Source organism: Zonotrichia albicollis, chromosome 12, assembly GCF_047830755.1.
Source record: "Zonotrichia albicollis isolate bZonAlb1 chromosome 12, bZonAlb1.hap1, whole genome shotgun sequence".
In the NCBI taxonomy this organism is placed as follows: Eukaryota; Metazoa; Chordata; class Aves; order Passeriformes; family Passerellidae; genus Zonotrichia; species Zonotrichia albicollis.
The window spans coordinates 18,685,653-18,705,649 of record NC_133830.1 but is presented as its reverse complement, the minus strand read 5'-3'; the positions used below and the strand labels follow the sequence as shown (position 1 = coordinate 18,705,649).

At 40.1% G+C, this 19,997-nt stretch overlaps 2 protein-coding genes across 5 annotated transcripts in view; one reads left to right on the top strand and one right to left on the bottom strand.

Moving 5' to 3' along the window:
- TIMP4 (TIMP metallopeptidase inhibitor 4) overlaps window positions 1-6,126 on the top strand; it is a 31,963-nt gene extending 25,837 nt beyond the window's left edge. For all 4 annotated transcript variants that reach the window (XM_074550139.1, XM_074550138.1, XM_074550137.1 and 1 more), the window contains exons 4-6: window positions 1,337-1,451; window positions 2,054-2,178; window positions 3,654-6,126. In XM_074550139.1, coding sequence (XP_074406240.1) covers window positions 1,337-1,451; window positions 2,054-2,178; window positions 3,654-3,851 — 438 coding nt within the window. In that variant the 3' untranslated portion in view covers window positions 3,852-6,126. The remainder of the gene's footprint in view (window positions 1-1,336; window positions 1,452-2,053; window positions 2,179-3,653) is intronic.
- SYN2 (synapsin II) overlaps window positions 1-19,997 on the bottom strand; it is a 189,699-nt gene that overhangs the window by 78,910 nt on the left and 90,792 nt on the right. The window contains exon 5 of the mRNA XM_074550135.1: window positions 9,962-10,051. Within this exon, the coding sequence (XP_074406236.1) occupies window positions 9,962-10,051 (90 nt within the window). The remainder of the gene's footprint in view (window positions 1-9,961; window positions 10,052-19,997) is intronic.

The following is a 19,997-nucleotide window of genomic DNA, read 5'->3' as shown; positions in this document are numbered from 1 at the left end:
GTTTTCCAGCAGTTATTTGAGAAGGCGCCATGCAGCTGCATTTCTCTTCACAGGGAAAAGCAAGGCACAGCTTCCCAAAGAAATTTCTGGGAATGGCAGCTCTGAACCTCAGAGAAAGAAAAAAACAGTTCTTATCTCATTTACTGCTCCTGTAGCTGTTTTGAAACAAATTTTTACTCCTGTCTTGTTTTAAAACAAGTAGAATGCATTATGGAAGACTGTTCACCTGAAAAGAATTAATAATTAGATTCTGGTGTGAGTGTTTTGATTCACTGAATTGAATCCAAGTGTGTGTGTCAGGACGGTTGGCTGACAGTCACAAAATCCTAAACAATTGAGTTGAGTGCTTGTTTAGATTCAGTGTAATAGAGCATAAAATAATGTTATTATAGTATAAAATAATATAGTATAATAGTATTATAATATAAAATAATATAGCATTATAGTACTATAGTATAAAATAATATAGTATAATAATATTATAGTATAAAATAATATAGTATAATAGTATTATAATATAAAATAATATAGCATTATAGTATTATAGTATAAAATAATATAGTATAATAATATTATAGTATAAAATAATATAGTATAATAGTATTATAATATAAAATAATATAGCATTATAGTATTATAGTAAAAAATAATATAGTATAATAATATTATAGTATAAAATAATATAGTATAATAGTATAAAATAATATAGGATAATAAAGTAATAGTATAATATAGTATAATATAGTAATTAATTAAGCTTCTGATAAGATAGAGGCCTCCTCATCTTTCTACCCTCATCAGGGTTGCCCTGCATTTCCAATAGTCCCACTGTTGAGAATTTGGGATATGGAGAACTGCTCTATTTTAGTGACCAAAAATGAGAACAATGCTCAGGAAATGTTCAGTTCCTCAGCACATTTGGTGTTCCAGGAGACCCCAACAACTCCAGTGACCAAAATTCCCCAGAGGAATCCACTGAGAAATATTTGCATTTTTAGTCAGGGTGATTGCTGTCTCTGCATTGCTCCTTGAATGGAATATGCCACTAGAATATAAACTGAAGAGAAAGTTTTAACAATCCATGAAATGTGCTGAAAAAGCACATTTTAAAAGCTATAATTTAAAAAAATCCAGGCCTCCTTAATTCCCTCCTAAAACTCTTGGATGAATTTCATTAAGTGCAGAGGGAAAGTCAAGTTCTTGGTGTTTTCTCACATTAATTCAGATTTTGGAGCCTTCCTTAAAGAGTCTCACCCTGTATTTCTTCCAGCTCTTTATTAGAACTGTTTTTTCGTGCTTGTTTTCCACTGCTGACTCTGTTTCTGATCGTTTTCAGATGTTTAAAGGCTTTGAGAAGCTCAAGGATGTCCAGTATGTCTACACCCCTTTTGACTCATCACTCTGTGGAGTGAAACTAGAAGCCAACAACAAAAAACAGTATCTTCTAACAGGTAAAATGGAGCAAAAAAATCAATGTTCCTGGGGATTCAGAAGGGGCTGCTTGGAGCTAATTTGCTAAAATATGCAAAGGAATGCGTTTATGTGCTAAATACAAACACAGCAGGATGTAAAAATTGTGTTCAGCTCTAGTTTTGGTGTGACCTGACACATTTTCCACCCTTCCTGCACCACTCTTAGGGCAGTTCCAAAGGAAGGGAAGGTCAATAATCAGTAAATAGAAGAAATTTTGATTCAGTATTTGCCATTATTATTTGATTAAAACCAACAGTACTGATTTTCCCAGGAATGCAAAGGTGCATAATGAGAAAACTACAGATGTTTCTACACACTCCTAAAATCCAGTTTAACTGAATTTACATCCACCCCTTGCTGGCAGACTATCAACATCTTTAGAAAAAATATCCTTTTTTAATCTTTTACATCCATCCAGCATGCAATTAGGAGAACATTCTCTCTGTTATAATTAAATTAATTAAAAAAAATTTAGAGTATGACTAATTTGGTGCAATTAGTTAGAAACTCAAGGTGGTTTTGCACTTCTAATATTTATAAAACACTTTTATTGCTTTTCTTTGTGTTTTCCATGCTGCAGGCCAAATTTTAAATGATGGCAAAGTGCTGATCCACTTGTGCAACTACATTGAGCCGTGGGATGATTTATCCTTGTCTCAGAAAAAGAGCCTGAACCAGAGGTACCAGATGGGCTGTGGCTGCAAGGTGAGTGCTGAGCACATAAATGGAAATAAACAGCATTTATTCACATTTTTGAGAATAAACCCCACTTCAGAGCAAGCGGCAAGTCAAAATGTCAGAGCAGATAAATGTAAATAAATCACGGTTAATCACATTTTTGAGAATAAAGCCCAGGTCAGAGGAAGCTGCAAGGTGAGTGCAGAGCAGATAAATTTAAATAAGCACCGTTAATTCCCATTTTTGAGAATAAACCCCAGTCTAGAGGAAGCTGCAATGTGAGTACAGAGCAGATAGATCTAGATAAGCCCTATTTATTCACATTTTTGATAATAAGCCTCAGTTCAGAGGAAGCTGCAAGGTGAGTGCCAAGCAGATAAATGTAAATAAACACCATTTCCTTGTATTTTTGAGAATAAACCCCTGTTCAGAGGAAGCTGCAAGGTGAGTGCAGAGCAGATAGGTGTAAATAAACAGCATTAATTCCCATTTTTGAAAATAAACCCCAGTTCAGAGGAAGCTGCAAGGTGAGTGCAGAGCAGGCAGATAAATAGCAGATAGATATGTAAATATCACATTTTTAAGAATAAAGCCCAGGTCAGAGGAAGCTGCAAGGTGAGTGCAGAGCATATAGATGTAAACTAACACAGTTTATTCTGATTTTTGAGTACAAACCCCAGTTCAAAGGAAGCTGCAAGGTGAGTGCAGAGCAGATGGATCTGAATAGACACTTTTTCTGAGAATAAACCTCTGATCAGAGGAAGATGCAAAGTGAGTGCAGAGCAGATAGATGTAAATAAGCACCATTAATTCCCATTTTTGGGAACACCCCCAGTCCAAGGGGGGCTGTGAGTGCAGAGCAGATAAATGTAAATAAATACCGTTTTGGGGAATAAACCCCCATACAGTGGAAACTGTAAGGTGAGTGCAGAACAGATTGACATAAGCAAGCACGGTTAATTCCCATTTTTGGGAACACCCCCAGTCTGAGGCAGGCTGCAAGGTGAGTGCAGAGCAGATAGATCTGAGTAAACAATTTTTTGAGAATAAACATTGGTTCAGAGGAAGATGCAAGGTGAGTGCAGAGCAGATAGATGTAAATAAACACTTTTTTTTGGGAATAAACCCCCATTCAGTGAAACCTGTAAGGTGAGTGCAGAGCAGATAGACGTAAGCAAGCACGGTTAATTCCCATTTTTGGGAACACCCTCAGTCCGAGGCAGGCTGCAAGGTGAGTGCAGAACAGATAGATAGATAGCAGATAGATATGTAAATATCACATTTTTAAGAATAATCCCCAATTCAGATGAGACTGCAAGGTGAGTGCAGAGCAGATAGACATAAACAAGCCCTGTTCATTCCCATTTTTGGGAACATCCCCAGTCCAAGGCAGGCTGCAAGGTGAGTGCAGAGCAGATAGACATAAACCAGCCCCGTTCATTCCCATTTTTGGGAACACCCCCAGCCCAAGGCAGGCTGCTGAAGGCCGGCTGTCTCCCCAGATCACCACGTGCTACTCGGTGCCCTGCTCCATCACGGCGCCCAACGAGTGCCTGTGGACGGACTGGCTGCTGGAGCGGCGGCTGCAGGGCCACCAGGCGCGCCACTACGCCTGCATCCGCCGCAGCGACGGCACCTGCAGCTGGTACCGGGGCGGGCCGCCCCCCGAGAAGGAGTTCATGGACATCAGCGAGCCCTGAGCGCCCAAGGGCCCCTCAAGCACCGCCCTGGGAGGCTCCTTCCATCCCGCCGGCCCAGGAACCAGCACCGCGTCCCCAGAGGGCCCCGTGGCGCTGGCACCGCGTCAGGGCGAGGGACAAACCTCCTGCAGGCACCTGCTCTGCTCTGTTATGCTTTGCACAGAGGGCCGGCAGCGTCCTCCAAGGCACAACAAACCCCCCCCTTTCTTGCCAGTATGAATGTACGAGAATAAAATTTGCCAGAATTTTTGCCAGTACGAATGTTTGAGAAAAGAATTTTGCCAGAATTTTGACAATACGAAAGTTCGAGAACAAATTTTGCCAGAATGTTGCCAATACGAACGTTCAAAAGCAAATTTTGCAGGAATTTTCCCCATACAAATGTACAAGAATGAATTTTGCCAGAATTTTGCCAATACGAAAGTTCGAGAATAAAATTTGCCAGAATTTTTGCCAGTACGAATGTTCGAGAACAAGTTTTGCCAGAATTTTGCCAATACGAACGTTCAAAAACAAATTTTGCAAGAATTTTCCCAATACAAATGTACAAGAATGAATTTTGCCAGAATTTTGCCAATACGGATGTTCAAGAACAAATTTTGCAGGAATTTTGCCAGAATTTTGCCAATACAAATGTACAAGAACAAATTTTTCCAGAATTTTGCCAATACGTATGTTCGAGAATAAAATTTGCCAGAATTTTGCCATTATGAATGTTCGAGAAAAAAATTTTGCCAGAATTTTTGCCAATACGAAAGTTCGAGAACAAATTTTGCCAGAATGTTGCCAATACGAACGTTCAAAAACAAATTTTGCAGGAATTTTCCCAACACAAATGTACAAGAATGAATTTTGCCAGAATTTTGCAAATACGAAAGTTCGAGAACAAATTTTGCCCAAATTTTGGCAATACGAATGTTTGAGAACAAATTTTGCCCAAATTTTGCCAATATGAATGTTCGAGAACAAAATTTTCCAGAATTTTGCCAATATGAATGTTCGAGAACAAATTTTGCCAGAATTTTGCCAGAATTTTGCCAATATCAATGTACAAAACCAAAAATTTTGCCAGAATTTTGCCAATATGAACATTCAAGAACAAATTTTTCCAGAATTTTGTCAATTTTGCCAATATGAATGTTCAAGAACAAATTTTGCCAGAATTTTGCCAATACGTATGTTCGAGAACAAATTTTGCCAGATGTTTTTCCAATTTTGCCATTATGAATGCTAAAGGACAAATTTTGCCAGTTTTGCCAATATCAATGTACAAGAACAAATTTTGCCAGAATTTTACCACTATGAATGTTCAAGAACAAAAATTTTGCCAATATGAATGTTCGAGAACAAATTTTGCCAGAATTTTGCCAATACGAAAGTTCGAGAACAAATTTTGCCAGAATTTTGTCCAATTTTGCCATTATGAATGTTCAAGAACAAAAATTTTGCCAATATGGATGTCCGAGAACAAATTTTTTGACAATTTTGTCAATTTTGCCAATATGAATGTTCGAGAACAAAAAATTTGCCAGAATTTTGCCAATACGAACGTTCAAAAACAAATTTTGCAGGAATTTTGCCAGAATTTTGCCAATACAAATGTACAAGATTTTGCCAGAATTTTGCCAATACGAATGTTTGAGAACAAATTTTGCCAAAATTTTGCCAATACGAAAGTTCAAGAACAAATTTTGCCAGAATTTTGCCAATATGAATGTTCGAGAACAAAAAATTTGCCAGAATTTTGCCAATACGAATGTTTGAGAACAAATTTTGCCGGAATTTTTTCTAATTTTGCCAATATAAATGTTTGAGAACAAAATTTTCCAGAATTTTGCCAATATGAATGTTCAAGAACAAATTTTGCCAGAATTTTGCCAATACAAATGTTCAAGAACAAAAATTTTGCCAATATGAATGTTCGAGAACAAATTTTGCCAGAATTTTGCCAGAATTTTGCCAATATCAATGTACAAAACCAAAAATTTTGCCAGAATTTTGCCAATATGAATGTTCAAGAACAAATTTTGCCAGAATTTTGCCAATATGAATGTTCAAGAACAAATTTTGCCCCCCGTTTTCATCACCTGCAGGTTAAGAGCTCCCCGTGTTTTATTCCAAATCTTTCTGACGAACTACAGAATGTTTTATAGAACTATTTTTGTTGTTTTTTTTTTTCTGTATGAAAGTCTTGGATACGAAAGAATTATTGTACAGTGTATATGTAAAGTATTATAACAATGTGCTATTAAAAAAAGAAAAAGATTCACAAATATTTCCTTGTGTGTTGAATCGAGTTGAACACTTCTGTGATTAAAACCATCTGTGCTCCACATTTTGTTCTTTCCTTATGTCACAGCTTCCTTTATCCACAGAGCTGTAACTTCCATTGATAACTGAATTAAGAAACAGCCTTGATAATCAAATCCCCATTCCCAAGCCAGCATTCCTGTGGACTAACCACACCTTGCTGAAGGAAAATCCAGGTTTTTAGTCCATGGGTTAAAGCAGTAATCCATGGATTTAAGCATTCCATGGAACAAATTCCAAGCCCAAACGATGTCAGGTTAAAACTGCTCAGAGCTACAAAAACCACGTCCATCCTCAGGGCACTGCAGCCCTTAAAACCTCACTAAATACATGACCAGTTCTTGTACCCCAACACTGCTAAAACTTTAGAAACTCACCTGAAAATACATGCAAGAAATGTTGCATAACTCACACTGCAATGATTTCTGGAAGCTCTCAGATGTTTCACCCTAATATGATTTCATTGTTTTTCATTCATTAACACCCACCCTACCCTGACAGTGAATTTGGCTAGTTGTGAACTCAAATTAGAAAAGGGTTACAGCACATTTTGCCTGTAACTTTTTTACTGTCATAACTTTCCTGAATTGATGACTGGAGTTAGTAACTAATCCTTCGCACACGCATTTAAGTTGATAAAAGTAATTCAGTTCACAGTGGTGAAACTTTGGGAAGTGTAAATGCCGAAGTCCAGACTATTTGTGCCCCAGAAAAAAGGAGCAGAGCCCTCAGGCAGGAGGGGAATCTCCATTATTTGCCTTTTCTGACAGGTTTTGCTATCTAAAGGACAGGTTTGGAAACACTCTTTTAAAATAAATTTACTTTTTCTGTGACAAAGTTTATACATTTCCAGTGAAATGAAAATGGTGCAAGGCCAACAGGAAAACGTGTCATTATCCTTTGAGGAATAAGTACATAAAAGTACTTGTACATAAGTACATACAATTAATACATAAAAGCCAATGTTTCACTTTTTATTTACTACAAATCAGTCTGGCTCTTTTAAATTACAACCCTAAATTAAAACCATATCTATGTGCTGCCAAATGCAAAGCCCAGCTTGTTTTCTGCTTTACTCAAGACAAAACAAAAATTTCCTAGGCACTAACAACTTGGACCACAGACTTACATAAATCAAACAAAAAGAATAAAAAGCTACATTTCTTCTGAAAATAATTGATATTACAGTGACATCATTGGGAGAGCTATTTACTGACAGTGCTGTGCATTTACACTATTAATTTCCAGAAAGATTCAAAGCCAGGCTTTATTTCCTTGTGTCACATCAAACCAATACCTACAGAAGCCCACAGAGTTTAATAACCACAAAGGTTAATATTCAATGATTAATATTTAATGGTTAATATTCAGTGGTTAGTATTCAATACCAATCCTGTGGCATTTGTCCCCAAATCCATTTTGATGGGATGGTGCCTTTTGGATAGCAGCAAACAGGTAATTTCTGCTTTTTAGCTCTGGTCCTATTTCAGTTTTACAGTAATTAGACCTCAACCTCGACTCACCCAGCCCAGATTGCCTTCTCTGGGCACCTTGCAGGCAGAAATTCTTTCTCTGATATTTATGGACAGATTGTAATGCAAATTGCATGCCACAATCAGTTTTTAAAAATTTCCTAATTTTCCTGCTATAAAATGAGGTGTTTCACAATATCTACATTTATTTCTGGCTGAGCAGAAATCTGCCCAAACTCCCCACAATGGATGGTACCAAGATTTGGTTTATTCCCCTGATATCAATAAATGTGGGAAGGAAAGCTTTACAAAACCCAGCTCAGAATGAGATTTTATTTTCCCTGAGGAAGACTCTCAAAAGCCTTGACTACAACGTGGCATTCTGAATATGTTATTTTAATATCAGGATTTTTACTGTTAGTGGCATTGGTACCTTATCAACAGCAGATTCTTTTTACAACGTTTTCTTTTTACTTCTTGAAACTGTGTTTTTGTTAAACGAGAGGGTGGAGCAGAAGCACAGCCTGGCGCAGCATTTTAATTTAATTTGGAAATGGCTCACATGACTTTTGGTGAGAGTAGGGAAAAGAAGAGAGAAGGGAGTCTGTATAGGTGAACAGGGAAAAAAAATCCCCACCTGGAATATTGCTGGTGTTTCCTCAACGTTCCAGATAGGTTTTAATTAAATTGTTCAGCAATTAATTTGGAAAACCATGTGGTTTTTGCAGAGAACAGAGGAATGGGAATGCAGTGAAATAAAGAGAACTAATTACTGAGGGAAAGGATGAAGGTATGACTCAGCCAGCAATGAGTTCAAAAAGCCTCACAGCGTTTTTTGTGATCAGTCTGGGATGAATGTTTCTGTTTCCAAAAGTGTTTCATTAAAGCGGCTCTGTTTTTATGCAAAAGAACGGAATCTTTGTTTATTTACCTTGCACTGCCCAAAGCCTCAGCACAAACCAGCAGAGGATGGAAGGAGCACCTCTGGCACGCTCAGCTGACCCTCAATTCCCAGAGAGGGAATTCGGGGCTTTTTCCCTCTCCCCACGTCCCCCCTGAGCTGGTTTGCACTGGAAGGGGGGACAGCTCCAGGTTCCCGTTTGGAGAACAAAAAGGGAAGGAGAAAAAGCAGGAGGAGCACCAAGAAAAATATTTAAAACTGTAATTGCCAAATTCTGTGTCCACAAATGCCACTGAGGCCAGCTGTTGATAAAGTGATGAGAACCCAAAACAAAATTACATGATACGATTTCAGTGCAGCATCAGGAGACTCTGATTTCCAGATCATCTTACAACCCACTGCAGAAATTCAAAAAAAATGTTGTCTTGTACCACACTGCCTGATTATTTCCCAAGCCACAAAGTTCCAGATGCTTTCTTTGGGAGGAATAAAACCAAATAAATGAGTGTGATCACAGGCAGCTCCTGCAGCAGCTCTCAGTGGCAATGCAATACCCAAATGGATTCATTTTCTCTACATTACCATAGAAATATGTAAAAAAATTACTTGGCTGTGGAGAACGGCATTCAAAAGTTCAAAAAAAGAGAAATAACTTATAAATTTTGACTTCAATGAGCAATGTAGAGGAATGAAGACAGGGTAAACCACTCAGAGGGTTGTTACACTCAGAAAAATATGCCATATAAACTTATAAGTCTGAAACATTAGTTCTTGCCCCAGAATGAAATGTTCTTTGTTTCTATGGACTGCAGTTTAGCAATGCACCTAAAAGCTCTGCTTTTCTCAATAAAATTACAGCAAATCTCAAGTTTGAAGGATGCCTTAGGGGTCATTGTGTCCCACTCCCTGCTCCTCACTGCGGCCTAAAGCTGAACCACACCTAAAACCATCACCCAGGTGCTCCTTGGACTCTGTCAGCCTCATTTTTGTTCTTTTTCTGTCTGTGCAGCACTGGGAACCAGAGCCAGGTACCTGAAGATCCCAACTCACCCCCAGCCTGGTTTTGGCTGAGTTCATTCAAAGCTCTGCAGTGCCCAGCGCATCCCCTCCAAAGCCAACACACGCTGGGAGTACACCAGAAATTAAAACACTGGGGGGAAAAACCAACCATGGAAGTGACTCCTGTGCTTTCAGAGCCACTCAGTGCCTTTGTAGGCATTTAATCTCTCTGAGATCTGCAGCTGGGCAGCTGGAAAGTGACCGCTGTGCCATGTGAGCACCCTCCAGCTCACCATCACTGTGATTTCAAGAGCTCACCCCGTCCCACCCCCTCCCAAAACTGCCAAAAAGGCTTTTGGAGCATGCAGAGAATGAGAGAAGGGGGTTGTGACCCTGTTTTGGAGGTTGTGACCCTGTTTTGCACCTACCATCTCCTTGTGGTTGGGGTAGAAGGTCTGCTCAATCAGAGGGAACTTCTCTGGGCCCAAAGATTTGTAGACAGACACCAGCTGGGCAAACTGCAAAACAAAGCAGAGAAAACAAAGCTTGGGAGAGGAACCACACTGTGCCCACAGGAGCTCCTACCCAGGATGTTTTCCTTCTTGTCTTGGGCGTTTGATGGACTCAGCAGATCTAGGGGTGCATCCTCCCTCCTCCTCCTCCTCACACAGCCCTTCAATCCACCCAAGCTGTGACTTCATGTACAGACCAACACAGAAAAACACCTCGAAAAGTTAAACCCTCACAGGTACAGGAACTGAAATACACGGGGATACTGGATTTCAGATATCTCATTGTATGTTTGAAGATGATTCTGTGATGATAAATTTCAGATATCTCATTATATGTTTGAAGATGATTCTGTGATGATAAAATCATTGTAATTTTGCCTTTTCTGTCCTCTTAAACCCAAACCCAGGCATATGTACCTCTTAAATATTTACCTTTTCTGTCCTCTTAAAGCCCAGGCACATTTACCATTCATTTAGTGGCTGTCACCTCCCTGACACTGATTTGGAAATGCTTGCAATGAGAGAAAAGCAACAGTGCCAGGCTAACAGGTGAGGAACCAACTGGAGAAGTCTCATCTCCCAGGCTGCAGCCACGAGCCATTCCCACATGGACATCCTTGGATGGAGTGATTTAAATTGCACCCTCTTATTCCAATCCTATTCATGCTTTTTACAGAATATTCTGATGTAAAAAATTGCCACTCTTGTCCCACCACCAAAGATGAGGATGATTTAAACTGCTCCCTGTTATGCCATTCCTAATCATGCTTTTTATAGAATATTCTGATATAAAACCACGTGTTATATCAGAAAATTCTTGCCCCACCACCAAAGTTGGGGAGGATTTAAAGTGCTCCCTGTTATGCCAATCCTATTCATGTTTTCTATGGAATATTCTGATATAACACATGGTCATCCTTGGATGGGGATGACTTAAACTGCACCACACATTATATCAGAATATTCTTGTCCCACCACCAAAGATGAGGATGATTTAAACTGCTCCCTGTTATACCATTTCTATTCATGCTTTTTATAGAATATTCTGATATAGATCCACATGTTATATGAGAGTATTCTTGCCCCACCACCAAAGATAAGGATGATTTAAACTGCTCCCCATTATGCCATTCCTATTAACGATTTCTATAAAATATTCTGATAAAACACGTGGCCATCCTTGGATGGGGATGATTTAAACTGTTCCCTGTTATGCCATTCCTATTCATGTTTTCTATAGAATATTCTGATAAAAAACATTGCCATTCTTGCCCCACCATCAAGAAGAAGATTATTCACACTGCTCCCTGTTTTGCCAATCCTGTTCATGTTTTCTATCAAATATTCTAATATAATATTAATTTAAATCTCCCATGTTCCTGCCCAGGACTGGTGTTCAGCTGCTGTAAAGGAAAATATAAAAATATATAATCCAAATCCCACTTAAACATTGATAGAAGGTCATTAAAACCTAAATTAAATTCTTCTTTATAAATAGCCCAGCAGCAATCAGGGATTTATGGCAATTTATGGGTGTACAATTAGAAAGCTGAAATTTGGTGTGGATTGGGGCTGAATTCATCAGGTTGTATTCTGGGGGGAAAGGATTGACAGGAGATTCCCAGATTTTTGGACATGGAGGTGAAGCAGCATCTCAGCAGGGGAAAGGATAAATAATCCCCCAGCTGTGGCACTTTATTTCTCTCTTTTGCCTCAAAAATTCCTGCCTGCCTGTACTCTGGACTGCAGCATCTTCACACAGAACATTCACATGTGAACCAAGAGGACTCTTTATGAAACAGAGATGCCTTTGGGGGCTGTTCTCCCTTTGCTGAGCAGATCCCTCTCCTCTGGTGATATTTAGGAGAGGAAATTCCCCCTGAGCCCGGGCTGAGGGTTCCAGGAGCAGGATGTGTCCCGGGGATGATGTGCTCAGCTGATGTTTACTTAGGTTTGGTAAAATGCATCTTTAAATCTGGAAGGCCGGTGGGAAATGCCTGAATGATGAGCAGTCTTCACCAAAAGCCTGAGGAATTGGGGCTGGGTTGTGGGCTGTGCAAAGCAGGCCTCAGGGAAAGGAAATATTCTCCCAGCTACCAAAGTAAGGTGGTTTGTGAGCAGGATTCCTGACAACCTACTCAATATTTCAGTTCTGATGCAAGAGCCAAATTCCAGATTCCACAGGAAAATGCTGACCCATAAATACATGATTTTTGCCAAGCAGTTGTTAGGTTAAAATAAATCTATTTACCTATCTTTAAGTAAAAACCTCCCAAGAAAAATAAAATCATATGACTGCGTTTCCTGTGATTCTTTCCCTATTTTCTTTTCCATTTTCACTGGAAAGGAGAGGAAGACACTGAGAAAATGGCATTTTTTTTTTTTTGGGGTTTTGTCATTCATGCAAGAAAGCTGTAATTGAGATTAATTGCTAGCAAATGCTTGTTTATTTAAAATAATATATTATCAGCCACATATAACAGACTTGTAACACTCCAAAGTGTCCCCTAATCCAGTAATTCAGCTTGCAAACAGCAGGTAGGAAAAGCAAGTTTGAATTTTTGAGGCAAAAGAGAGAAATAAAGTGCCACAGCTGGGGGATGATTTATCCTTTCCCCTGCTGAGATGCTGCTTCACCTCCATGTCCAAAAATCTGGGAATCTCCTGTCAATCCTTTCCCCCCAGAATGCAACCTGATGAATTCAGCCCCAATCCACACCAAATTTCAGCTTTCTAATTGTACACCCATAAATTGCCATAAATCCCTGATTGCTGCTGGGCTATTTATAAAGAAGAATTTAATTTAGGTTTTAATGACCTTCTATCAATGTTTAAATGGGATTTGGGTTATATATTTTTATATTTTTCTTTACAGCAGCTGGACACCAGTCCTGGGCAGGAACATCATCTTTTTAAATTATAAATTACTGAATTATCTAATCCCATGTCAAATGTTTACAGACATGGGATGTTCATGGAATAGAAAATATTATATTATATTATATTATATTATATTATATTATATTATATTATATTATATTATATTACATTACATTATATTATATTCTTATTATACTCTAATATTATTATTATATTATAATATTATTATAATATATAATAATTATAATAATATTATTATAATATTATAATCACCATGTCATTAACTGCGGGAATATTTTCACATCAGAATTTCAGCTGATGAGATGCAAACCATTAAGTGCTTCTACAGGATGCAGAAAAAAAACCCCAAGTCTTAAATAAAAACCTCATGCCCTTGGAAGAGCTGCATGAACAAATTAGCAGAGTGCATCCATGGGAGAAAAATAAAAAGTTTTCCACAACAGTTGGAAAAACAGGATTAAAAAAAATCCCAAAGAACCAGAAAATGGTCACAGTCAGAGACATAAAAACATCTCCTGGCTTGCAGGGTTGGGCAAGAAGGCATCTGGCAAGGAGAGGCACCTTGGCTGGTGGAAGAGGCACTGACAAAATGTGTAAACAGTGAGGAAAGGGAGATTTAAGGAAGGCATGAGGATTAAAATGAAAGAAAACAGCCTATGAGCACACAAGGGTACAACACAGATCAAGCCATGCCTGGTATACAAGAATAATCTCAAATTAATCCCATGAGGCCTGGATCCAGAGACCTTCTGGAGCCCTTTATTTGGAATGAAAATTTAGAGAAGGAAAAATGTTGATGGAAGTGAGAGCTCTGGGGAGTCCTTCCTGGGTGCTCTTCCAGCAGTGAAAAAATGCTGAATAAAAAATTACTTTATTCCACTGCTATGGGAACAGGGAGTTCAGTGATCTGACCAGGCAAACATTTGTGCTGCTGTTTATTTTGATGGTGCTTAAGCACTTCTCAGGAGGGTTTGGGGCTCATGGCAACAGAAGGAGATTTTCTTCTTGGTGGGCTTTTTTACAGATGAGGTCCAGTTCAAATAGGAGGTTTCCATAAAAATACTGAATTCAGTGACACTTGTAGAGGAAGGAATCAGTGGTGCGTTTCCAGGGCGGGTTTCCATGGTGGGTTTGCAGGGTGGGTTTCAATGGTGGAGATTTCCAAGGTAGATTTCCAGCGTGGATTTCCAGGGTGGAGATTTCCAAGGTGAATTTCCATGTTGAAATTCAACGGTGGATTTCTAGGGTGGAAATTTCCACAGTGGATTTCCAGGGTGGGGATTTCTGGGGTGGAGATTTCCAGGATGGATTTCCATGTTGGAATTCCAGGGAGGAGATTTACAGTGTGGGTTTTCATGGTGGATATCCAGGGTAGAGATTTCAAGGGTAGAGATTTCCAGGGTGCATTTCCATGGTGGAGATTTCCAGGGTGGAAATTTCCATGGTGGTTTTCCAGGGGAGAGATTTTCATGCTGGGTTTCCAGGTTGGATTTCCAGGGTGGATTTCCAGCGGGGAGATTTCCAAGGTGGGTTTCCTGGTAGATTATCAGGGTGCATTTCCAGGGTGGACATCCATGATGGGTTTACATGGTGAATTTCCAGGTTGGAGATTTCCATGTTGGAATTCCATGGTGGATTTCCATGGTGGATTTTCAGGGTGGGTTTCCATGGTGGGTTTCCATGTTGGTTTTCCAGGATGGGTTTCCATGCCGGGTTTCCAGGTTGGAGATTTCCATGGTGGGTTTCCATGGTGAATTTCCAGGATGAAGATTTCCAGGGTGGAGATTTCTGTGGTAGAATTCCATAGTGGATTTGCATGGTGGATTTCCCTGGTGGGTTTCCAGGGTGGATTTCCCTAGTGGATTTCCATGGTGGAGATTTCCGGGGTGATTTTCCAGGTTGGATTTCCAGGGTGGTTTTCCATGTTGGAATTCCAGGGTAGAGATTTCCAGGATGGGTTTCCAGGGTGAGTTTCCCTGGTGGGTTTCCAGGGTGGGTTTTCATGGTGGATTTCCATGGTGGGTTTTCAGAATGGGTTTCCAGGATGTAGGTTTCCAGGGCAGAGATTTCTGTGCTGTGTTGTCATGGTAGATTTCTGTGTGGATTTCCAGGGTGGGTTTCCAAGGTAGGTTTCCATGTTGGAATTCCGTAGTGGGTTTCCAGGGTGGAGAATTCCATGATGGGTTTCTAGTGTGGATTTCCAGGGTGGGTTTTCATGGTGGGTTTCCAGAGCAGATTTCTAGAATGGGTTTCCAGGCTGGATTTCCAGTGTGGATTTCAGGTTGGATTTCTGGGATGAGTTTCCATGGATTTCTAGAGTAGGTTTCCAGGGCCAGTTTTCGTGGTGGATTTCAAGGGTGGGTTTCCATGTTGGAATTCCATAGTGCATTTCCATGCTGGAGATTTCCATGTTGGCTTTCCAGGTTGGATTTCCATGTTGGGTTTCCAAGGTGGGTTTCCATGTTGGAATTCCGTAGTGGGTTTCCAGGGTGAAGAATTCCATGATGGGTTTCTAGTGTGGATTTCCAGGGTGGGTTTTCATGGTGGGTTTCCAGAGCAGATTTCTAGAATGGGTTTCCAGGCTGGATTTCCGGTTGGATTTCCGGGATGAGTTTCCAGGCTGGATTTCTAGAGTAGGTTTCCAGGGCCAGTTTTCGTGGTGGATTTCAAGGGTGGGTTTCCATGTTGGAATTCCATAGTGCATTTCCATGTTGGAGATTTCCATGTTGGCTTTCCAAGCTGGATTTCCATGTTGGGTTTCCAGGGTGCAGTGCCGCTCCTCAGACACCACCAGCCAGCCTCTGCTAGGCCCAGCAGGGAAAGCCAGAGGACTCCTTGGGGATACCCAAACAGGGATTTCACAGCATTTTAAACGGAGCCACCCACTAAAAACACCTCAGGGAGCAGGGGCGGTGCTCACACACCCCAGAAGGAAACCAGGACACTTTGCATCCATCTCAGAGGGGGCTGGAGCTGAGGGTGGAAGCGGAATATCCAGGAATGCCAGAGGGGAATGGCAGTGCTGGTGGGAGCTGTGGAGGTGATGGGGGAGAGCTGGAGGGGAGGAGAGGGAGAGGATGGGGTGGGGATTGCCCTGGTGGAGCCAACACCACAGGAGGATTTTCCTGGATGGGTGACAGATTCCTGTGTCAGGAAGGGGAGTGTCACCCCCTGACCCTCCTCAGCTCTGAGTCACCACAGGCACACAGTGAAGGAGCAGATACAACCTCGATTTTAACAAAAAAATAAAAAATCTAAGATAATTTAATAGGGCATATAACACACAGGTTTCCTTTGTAATTATATATTAAGATTGCACAAGAAATAAGATTTAATTTCCATAATCTGGCCTTCAGGTGTGGTGTGGATACTTGCCTTAATCAACCACAAGAGATTCTGAGTCTCTACTGTAGCAGAACCAGCAGATAACACAAAGGACTTGAACCCCAAGTTCACAGTCCTGCTTTGAGTATTAACTTAACAGCCTCTGTTTGAAAAGAGTTTCTCTCACTAGAAGGTAAGAAACAATTAAAAAGTCCATTTGAATGTCCTGCCCCTAGAAATGTGCAATGCAATGCAAGTCTGTAGTGGATGTCAAGAGTTCCCACTGCTGTTTCTTAGTGCAGAGGAGAACAGGGCAGAGTGGCAACAACGCACTACAAAATTCAGGAATGTAGTAAAAAATTCCATTTTTGCTTTAAATTATCCTGATGGCAGCAAATCTGGTGAAAGCAAAATACACCCATACTCAGTTTATATATAAAGCACTTGAGAGTGCATGCAAGGATTGATGAATACAGAGCTGAGAGAATTACTGGATGTATGGAACAGAGAAATCATCACCACATTGAGATTTATTTATTATTTAAGGATCTCTGACTTTTTCTTTTTTTTTTTTTTTTCAACCAGGAATTTCAAGTGACCTTACTTATTTTAGGAAAGCAAAATCAGCAAGGATAGCTGGAATATTCCTTTCCTGTTCCAAGACTAGATTAAACTAAACCAAGCTCTATAAAGAGGTGCAAAGAGCAAACACACTACTAGGTTTAATGTACTTAGATTTCTAGTTATGCATTTCAACTTATAATTTCATTTATGAATTTTTCTCCAGTTCAATGTTCAAACCTGGTCTTAAATTGTCTTTTGACCCAAAAGCTCACAACGTTTTCACCTTCCTTCTGACGCAGTTTTGTGAATTTACTTTCAGCTCTTGCACCACAAATCCATCAACATGTTTTGCTCTAAAACAAGGCAAGGAGGACAAAACCTTTGCTGGCTGACAGACAATTAAAACAGGTTTTATTCAGGTTTTTTATGCAGGTTTTTTTTATTCTTAAGAAAGTTTTGCTTGAAGGAAAAGCACCTGGAGATGCACAGGGCTCTGACTTCACTTGAAATCTGTAAATTCAATATTCTTCTGTAAATCCAAAATTCCTATGGATAAAGGCCACAGAACTGGACACTGGGGCAAATATTTGCTGTTGGGCACATGGAATTTTGTCACCTTGGTTTTCTAAGATTTTCTAAGCCTTCTGATGTTGACATTCTTGTAGCGGACTTTCTGTACACGCTTTCTGTAAATAACTCATTGTTTTGCATTCCTTTATGGAGGAGGAGAAATTTGATGGGCTGTTGGGTTGTCCAGTGTCGTTGGAGAGGTGGCACTGTCACCCTCCAATCCACTGCCACTTTTGGAATGCTATAAATGTTGGAGTCAGAATTAAACTTCCCTTTTCTTTCACCTTGAGAACAGCAGTGTGTGCCTGTGTGTGCTGCCAGGGAGATCAGTCCTGCCACAGTGCCTGGAACCACAGAGTTCAGTGCTGGCCCCAGGTTTGATCGAGTGGAACACATAGAACTGGCTAAAACATCAAATCTGAGTGTCCTGAATATCTTCCCTGTCTGAGCTGCATCCAGATTGCAGGGCATCACTCTCCAGCCTTGACCTTTAAGAAAATCCCCCTCTGGCATGTGAAAGAGAGCAATAACCAGCCAAATTCTGTCCCATTGCTCAGCATTGTTGTACAGATCTGACTTTTGCTAACGAGCACAGGATTTTCCTACATTTAAATAATCATTTAGAATTCATTTTTTTTAAACCCAACATGGAGTAGCACTGAAAATCTGCCAGATTTACAGCAGATAGCTTTTCAAAATGCCTCTCTTCTTGCACACATTCATTTTTTTTTGTTTGTGGTTTGCTCTCCAGAAGATGCTTTGACACAAAATTGAATCTCCTCTGCGTGGCTGTGTCTCCCATTAGCACAGCTTCAATAATTTGTGTCAACAGGAAGCTGGAGGGAACAGAGCTCATCTCTTTTTCTCTGCTCCTCCCTGCAGAGTCCTGACAAATGTCCTGCCAGTGCTCCAATCTGTTGCTCAAGATTTTTAAAGTATAACTGGGAGTGGGAAAAAGCACAAGAGAGCAGCTTGGAGCAGCAGCACAGAGGAGACAGCAAGGTGGGGAAGAGCACTAGAAAGCATCAAACAGCAAGAAAGGGCAGCTAAAACAGACCTTCCAAGAAAGCAAGGTAAAAATAGAGAAGTTAAATGGCCAGCTAGAGCAGGAAGGTGAAGACAGAGAAGCAGAAAAGCGCCTGCAAAAGAAATGCAAAGCAGAACACAGCACATGAAGTCAGAGTTGTGTAAGCTTGGCAAGAGCAGCAAACCAAGGAAAATATCAACAAACTCGCAAAGAAGTGTTTGGCTGTCTGCTCCCAAACTGAAGGAAAAGAAACAAACAACAACTGGGAGGTTTCCAGTACTACCAGGTCTGAGAGAAAAAGCCATTCCCACCCTTCCCTCCCAAGGGCTGAGCAAGGAGAGACATTCTGGCATAACTGAGTGCTCTGTGGCTCTGCTCTAACATTTAAAAGCCCTGATAACAACAGATTCCTACACTGGGGCAGAGTGGGACGTCTGAAGGTGCTTCAGCACAAATGGGCTCCCCTCTGGTTTTGGGAGGGTTTTCTGCCTCTTCAGCCACGCACAGCTGCTGTGCACAAGGGCAGCAGCTCTGGGGTCGCTGCAGGCCTGGGGGGTTCAGCACTGTCAGAAAGCACCAGCCCAGCCCCTCTAGTGCCTGTAATTATCACAGCACAGCAAGACTGTGACATAAAAAAGAAATAAAATAGGAATAGAAATTAACCCCAACCCTTTATTCTATCTACAGCAGCCTTGGACATTGAACGTTGTGCCCGTGTTCACAGGGGTCTGAGGCTGAGGGAAGAGATGAGGATCTGACTCCATGTTTCAGAAGGCTGATTTATTATTTTATGATATACATTGTATTAAAACTATACTAAAAGAATAGAAGAAAAGATTTCATCAGAAGACTGGCTAAGAATAGAAAAAGAAAGAATGATAACAAAGGTTTGTGTCTCAGCTCTTTGTCCAAGCCAGCTGACTGCGATTGGCCATTAATTAGAAACAACCACATGAGATCAATCACAGATGCACCTGTTGCATTCCACAGCAGCAGATAATCAATGTTTACATTTTGTTCCTGAGGCCTCCCAGCTTCTCAGGAAGAAAAAATCCTAAAAAAAAGGATTTTTCATAAAAGATGTCTGTGACAGAACCTTGCAGCCCCTGACAATTAAATCAGAGTTTGCCTCTTTGGTGTCACTCAACTCCACCTCCCTGCCTGATTCCGCTTATCAGCAAGCTGCTGGACACGGTGTGGTGGGCAGGGAGTAAACTGGGGTGTTCCAAAAGCACTGCACCCCATCACCAATATCTGAAACTGAAGCAGGGTTCAATTGAAGGAAACCCTCCAGCATGGAAGATTCACACCAATCATTACAAGAATGATTAAAATAGATGGATGCAGGAAGAATTAATTTCTTTTAATTCAACACAGGACACTGGCAAATCACATTTTGTATTTTTTAATACATGGTTTTTGTTGTTTTTTTAAATATTATTTTTAAAATTTAAATATTATATTTTATTTTTAATATAATATAATATAATATAATATAATATAATATAATATAATATAATATAATATAATATAATATAATATAATATTTTTAAATTTTAAAATATT